The 6,745-nt window shown below is 38.7% G+C and overlaps 1 protein-coding gene across 1 annotated transcript; it reads right to left on the minus strand.

The window, feature by feature from the left end:
- Nucleotides 1–5,492: 5,492 nt before the first annotated feature.
- LOC137712217 (secreted RxLR effector protein 161-like) lies at nucleotides 5,493–5,903 on the minus strand. Its single transcript, XM_068451333.1, has one exon. It carries the CDS (start codon nucleotides 5,901–5,903, stop codon nucleotides 5,493–5,495), a length of 411 nt encoding a protein of 136 aa, XP_068307434.1.
- Nucleotides 5,904–6,745: the final 842 nt, after the last annotated feature.

Here is a 6,745-nt window from a genome sequence, read left to right on the forward strand (position 1 = left end):
GTCACAGGCATAAAACTTGCTCTACTTATTGAGATCTTCATTTTTATAAAGTTTGGTAATTTTTGGAAATAGTTAATTTTTTCGGCGAGTCGGACGACCCTGCTACAGCGCATGGGCAAAGGCAACATTTGACCTCCCTAAGCTAAAATGGGTGCCCCAATTCCATATTAGACATCCGATTAACAAAATTCCGTTGTTTGGTTATATTTCCGTTAAGGGCCGCTATTTGGTTATTATATGATTCGACGATCTGACCATTGGATCATCAACAACCTTTAATATGTAATAGTACATAATATTTAAGGATATTAGGAATTGACGGATCACGAATCTGATGTATGGATCTTCCCGGATAGGTTTTCTAAGTTCGTAAATCTAAACGCCGGCTGCCACTTAATTTTTAGCGATTGACAGAGATCCGACTATTGGATCGTTTTGAAACTTTAGGATGTTGTTCTCGAAGCTTATTGAAACCCTTGGGAAGTTATGGGTAGGAAATCCGAGGTGCGGCTCTTCAGGATCGAGTTATGTTGGGTTATGGACCCTATCGTCGACCTTTTACTGACGGTTAACTTTTGGTCAATGGGTTACAAATCATTCTAGAACATCCTTGGGGACGTGTTTTATGTAAGTTGCGTGTTCTATTGATAAGAATTCTGAGATGTGATTTGATATTTGTTCTAGGCGACGATTGATCTTGATGCCTCGATATTCTTGCTAGGGAGTTATAGCACGAACTTAAGGTGAGTGGGTCTTTTCTTTTATATAGTATATACATATTTGTTGGTTTCCATTTATACGTTGAAAGAGAATTTACTATCTATGCCTAGCTTAGACTAGTGCTTATAAGAATTAGCGAAATAACGGAAAATTACGAAGTCATCATAAATCCTATAGGATGCACAGGTATGCGTATGTTTATTGATGCCATGATTATACCTACGGCTATGAATGATATTATATTGACTAGAACTATTGAATCATTATGGCATGCTTATATTTATGTAGTCTGCTCTCATTGCTGCACCCTGGTGTTAGTGCTCAGCCAAGGCCAGGGCCAGTCTTTCACGTGTACACCTTCGCACCACATGCTCGCCTTGGATCCAAATAGGTGCCAGTCCTATCATATAGGTTGCATTAGGCAACTCTGACTCGAAGGTGATCGCAAATAGCGCCAATCTTCACATGATTGTAGCACTAGAGCTTATATTATGATTACACTCTGTCCTGTCATGCAGGTTGCATTAGGCAACTTCAACTCGTGTACTAGCATCGATTAATGAGCATTAGTTTAGTCGTACAAGTCGCATTAGGTGACTCCGACTTGTGTACTAGCATAGATTGAAGAGCACCGAATTTTACTTGTATTACTGTTGAGATTTTATGATTTTGGATGTCCTGCCCTTAGTTACAAGATATTGTGACGCAATGACTTCTTGAGATTTTTCAGGCTATGGTAAGTATTTTTATACTACACGCAGTAGGTATATTTTGGAAACTATACTTCTTTTACGACGAGAGGTTACAATGTTTTCAGAAAGGTTTTTATAAAACTTTATTTTCAGGTCCACTCACCCTTGTTTTTGCCCTTCCAGGTTTTAATAGCTGAGTTTTCTTAGCGATGAGGATTCGTGGCAAATCTTGGTATTGGAGATTACCTTCAATGGTATGATTCTCAATCCACTCTACTGTGCTTTACTTATACTCTAACATCACGTGTGAAATGAGTTCATTCCCGCTCACAGCACACTCTTATATTTAGGCACTTTTAGGTTTAAATTTATTCATATTTTCCACTACACTACACTTTATGGCTTCATCACCTTCCAGGTGTTGGCTAGCACGGCTCAATTCGAAGTCCAAGTGGGCATTCTGGGTCAGGGTGTGTCAATATATAATAATACACTTGAAACTTTCAAATTAGACAAAATTAACACTATTTTATATGAAAAATTATATTTCTACCAAATCTATTAGAAAAATATATTCAATTCAGAATTAAAATTTCAAGTACGAACTCTTAAATTCAAAAAATAAAGAAACAAACTCAATCAAGAAATAAGAATAAAGTGATGAAAAACTTACTAATTGACAAGAGAAATCAGTGGGACTTTAACACTTGCAGGCTGTTCTAGCCCTGCCTTTAGAAAACTGAAAAGTTAAGCCAAACTTAAAAGCTAAGAATTACTCCTAAAAAAATATGTAATGTTGCAGACCTATTTGATTGAACGATCTTAGGGTTTAGAGAGAAAGGGGTCGGCCGTATTGAGGAAGAAGAGAGAGTGATTTAATTAGGAGGTGTGTTTGTATCACCCCATTGTGCCTTTATTTATACTAGTAGGATAGGTAAAAACCTTACCCTTTTAGGATTAAAACATTAATAGGTAACCAACTCCTAATAGGAATATAAGATACATTCCCATATCTACTGGGATTTACACAATCACATTCCTATTGACTGCAACACTCCCCCTTAAGTGTGTAAATACTCAACAAACCATCGTATCAAATCTTCAGCAGAATAGGTGATAGGAGCATATTCATGCGACTTAATTAGCTTGTTCTCGTGCATTTATGTTGTGTTTACTTAGCTATTTTAGTGTTTAAGGCTATTTTTGTGTATTTTCAGATTATAAGGCCAAAGTGTGCAAGAAGATGCAAATTTGAGTCTTTTGGAGCGAAAGAGGAATGAATGAGTTGAAGATTTGAAGAAACGATGAATTCCTACTCCAACGATGAATTCTTACCAAAACGAGGAATCCTACTCAAACAAGGTTTCCTACCTGAAGTAGGAAAGTTAACCCTAAGTTTCCTGTTTTGGTAACTTTTCCTAATCTAAACGTCCGTATTTTCTAGCCACTTTGTAGGCCTTGTATGCACTTTAGTACACAAGACCAAGACCCTAGCCCAATTTCCAACCCATGCCGTGCTTTTAGCCCAATTCCCTTCCCTTGCCGTGCAAGGGGGGTAGTTTTGTCTCATTTTATGCACTTAAACCCTAAACCCTAATCACCCTAATTACATATCAGCCGCACCCTAATTCATTTTGATTCACCTCTCATTTCATATTCATTCAGCCACCTTCACACCCTAATTCCTCCTAAGCCGCACACTTCCATACTCCCCCTTTAATCCGTAGCCATCCATTCATTCTATTCAGCCACAAATATATCTTAGCCGCACCTTTTCCTAACCCTAGAGCCTATTCTATCATTCAATATTCATTCAGCCACTAACATACACACTCTCCCCCCTAAGCCGCAACCATTCTACCCTATATTCTCTCCCAAAACCGTGCATCATTGACCCTAATTCCCTTTTCAGCCGTCATTCCCATTCATTCATTGATGATTCCACCCTAAGCCGTGGCAATTCCCTCAATTCTCTCCCAAAAACCCGTGCATCCCATCATTCACAAAACCATAGCAGCCGCATCCACCATTCCACCTTTCTCCCATAAGCCACAGCCACCACATCAATTCCAGCATTCCCCCATCCTTGCTGCAACCACCATATCCCTTCCAGCCACCTTACACACCTCCATACACCTCCCTACTACCTTGCCGCACCACCACACTCCCCTAAACTCATCTATAACCCAGAAAATCATCCAAAAACACCATTTAACCTCACTGCCGCAGCAAGGAAAGGAGAAAGAGGAGCTTGGACGCGCAGAAATTCAAGTGGATTTGTTGTGCGTTCTAGGTGTAATCAATCTTTTGTTCGTTATGTTTAAACTCAATTTTATTTCTCTTTCTGTGAACATGAGAGGCTAAACCCCTATTTAGCTAGGGGGTGATTCGAAACCATGTTTATGCTTGCAATATGATTTGATTACTTTTGGTTGGAATTTCATGTATTGTGGATTCAATTTGTTTAACTGCTTGATCGATAACTTATTTGTGTATGTTTGTTGAGAGTGCACGCTTAATTTTCATGCATGAATATGACGCTAGAATATAAGTGAATTTCACCTAATAGTTATGAACTTATATTTACAAGTAATGGAGGTTGCTTATAAACAATCGCGTTAAATGAATTCCTGGCAAGAGTATCATGTTTTTCATAGTTACAAATACCTTGTCAATGCTTATGATTTCCAAAGAACGTAATGATTCTAACTTGTATCTTTATCATGCTGTTCATATAGAGAACTTGTTAGGAATAATTTGGTTGCGATGCATATTCATCCAATTCAATGATTCTAGGGAAATCTGAAGGTTAATTTAAGCGGACCTAATTAACCTGGAGTGTCGAGTTTCATAATTCATCGAAAGACCAATTGAAAATCAAATCGTATGCAAGTGTGACATGTGTGGAGAAGAACCTTCTAGCTAGCATTCCATCCATATTTTCATCCAATTCATATTTACATTCTGCTTTTTAATTGCAATCTGTGCATTTAGTTTAATTTCGTCAAAACCTCAATCCCCCTTTACTTTAGTGTCCAATTTAGTTAGAAAGTGTCTTAGTTTGTGTTTATAAGTGTTTTGCACTCTTTGAGTCTTTTGATTTGTTTAAGTGTTTTATTGTTTAGTTTGCATTCTTTGAGTCTAGTTTAGTGTTTTTAACATTTGTTTTACATTTTTGAGTCAGTTTCCAAGTGATTTAGTAATCCCTCCTAATCCCCGGTCTAGAACGATCCCTACTTGCATCTTTACTACAATTGTCAAAAGAGGGTTTTAATTTGTGTGCTTAATAAGTTCGCATCAATAGGTAGAATAGTTGATGAAGTCATCGGAACAACAGTTGAACGCAAGTCTCAAATTTAAGAAAGTATGCATTTGTAGCAAAACCCACAAACCCTTGCTATGGTAAAACCCAAAGGTATGGGGCAAAACCCATAGACTAAGGAGAAAAGTGAGAAGTATGCATAATGTCTAAAACAAATGTCAAATAGGACGAAAGTAGTGAACTCAACGGAATATGATCATCCCAGGATGGGTGCCTCGTTAAAACCTTGTTAGGTAGCAAAAACCCAGTGGGAAAAATGCTCCTAATTGTAGGAAAATAGTACATTAAGATCAAGTGAGTATTCTTCTAGATACTCCCATTGAGATAAACATAACTTCTAAATAAGAGAACTACAAGCGATTCAACTCAGATAATTTACGTATACCGATTCCTTAGATGAGCTTCTGAAAAGTAGACTTGGGCAACAACTTGGTGAAGAGATCGGCCAGGTTATCCTTGGAACGGATTTGCTTGACTTCAATGTTCTGATGCTGCTATTGCTGGTGTGAGTAAAAGAATTTTGGCTCTATGTGCTTGGTGTTGTCTCCCTAGATGTATCCCTTCTTTAACTACTCAATACGTGTTGCGTTATCTTCAAAGATCATCGTAGGAAGGTCAACGACTGATGTAAGACCACTAGTGCTTCAAATATGTTCCATAACTTCTCTTAGCCAAAAGAATTCACGTGATGCTTCATCCAGGGCGAGAATCTAAGCATGGTTAGACGAAGTCGAAACTAGCGATTGCTTGGTAGACCTTCAAGATATAGCGGTGTCTCCAACGGTAAAGACATAACCTATTTGAGAACGTGCTCTATGTGGGTCACACAGATATCCAGCATCTGTGTAACTAACAAGGCGAGAATCAATCCAAGAACCATAGGGGGCGGCAACACTCGAAGATTCACGGTTATAGAACAAGCCCAAATCCGTCATACCCTTGAGGTAGTAGAAAATGTCTTTAACACCATTCCAATGCCTGCTTGTGGGCGCATTGCTGTATCTAGCCAAAAGATTAACAGCGAAGGAGATGTCGGGTCTAGTGCATTGAGCCAAGTACAATAAAGCCCCAATTGCACTTAGGTAAGGAACTTTGGGTTCTAAAATCTCTTCCTCATCCTCCTTTGGATGGAAGGGATCTTGTTTGGCATCTAGAGTCCGACCGACCATGGGTGTACTCGAAGGCTTCACTTTATCCTCATTAAAACGACGCAACACCTTTTGGGTGTAATTCGATTAATGTACTAGGATCTCATCCGAACAATGCTCGATCTTCAGGCCGAGATAGTATCAAGTTTTCCTAAGATCCTTCATCTCAAATTTCGATTTCAAGTGTGTAGTAATTTCCTCAAGCTCTGTAGGAATCCCGATGAGGTTCATTTCATCGACATATACTGCAACAATTGCAAATCCAAAATGTGACTTCTTTATGAACACATATGGGCATAATTCATTGTTCACATAACCCTGACTTGTCAAATATTCACTCAGACGGTTATACCACATCCGCCCGAATTGTTTCAATCTATAAAGTGGCCTCCTCAACCTAATTGAGAGAGTGTTTCGTGGTCTAAAACTATTTGAACCAGTCAATGGAAGTCCTTCTAGAACTTTCATGTATATTTCTATATCTAGATCCCCATAGAGATACGCGGTTACCACATTCATGAGCTGCATATTCAGTTTTTCAGAAACTACCAAACTGGTAAGGTAGCGAAACGTTATAACGTCCATTATGGGGGAATATGTCTCCTCATAATTAATCCCAAGGAGCTGAGAGAAGCCTTGGGCTACGAGGCGTGCTTTGTATCCACTATTTCATTCTTCTCATTACGCTTCCTCACGAAAACCCACTTGTAACCAATGGACTTCACGCGTGGTGGTGTAGGAATAATAGGTCCAAACAATTACGTTTCTCTAGCGAATCTAGTTCGACCTGGATTACTTGTTTCCAGTTTGACTAATCAGTTATACGTCGGAATTCATCGACAGAACATGGTTCAATGTCATCG

This window comes from Pyrus communis, chromosome 13 (genome assembly GCF_963583255.1).
Source record: "Pyrus communis chromosome 13, drPyrComm1.1, whole genome shotgun sequence".
In the NCBI taxonomy this organism is placed as follows: domain Eukaryota; kingdom Viridiplantae; phylum Streptophyta; class Magnoliopsida; order Rosales; family Rosaceae; genus Pyrus; species Pyrus communis.

Coding starts and splice junctions, on each gene's coding strand:
- LOC137712217 (XM_068451333.1), bottom strand. CDS start 5,903: ATGGTCGGTCGGACTCTAGATGCCAAACAAGATCCCTTCCATCCAAAG.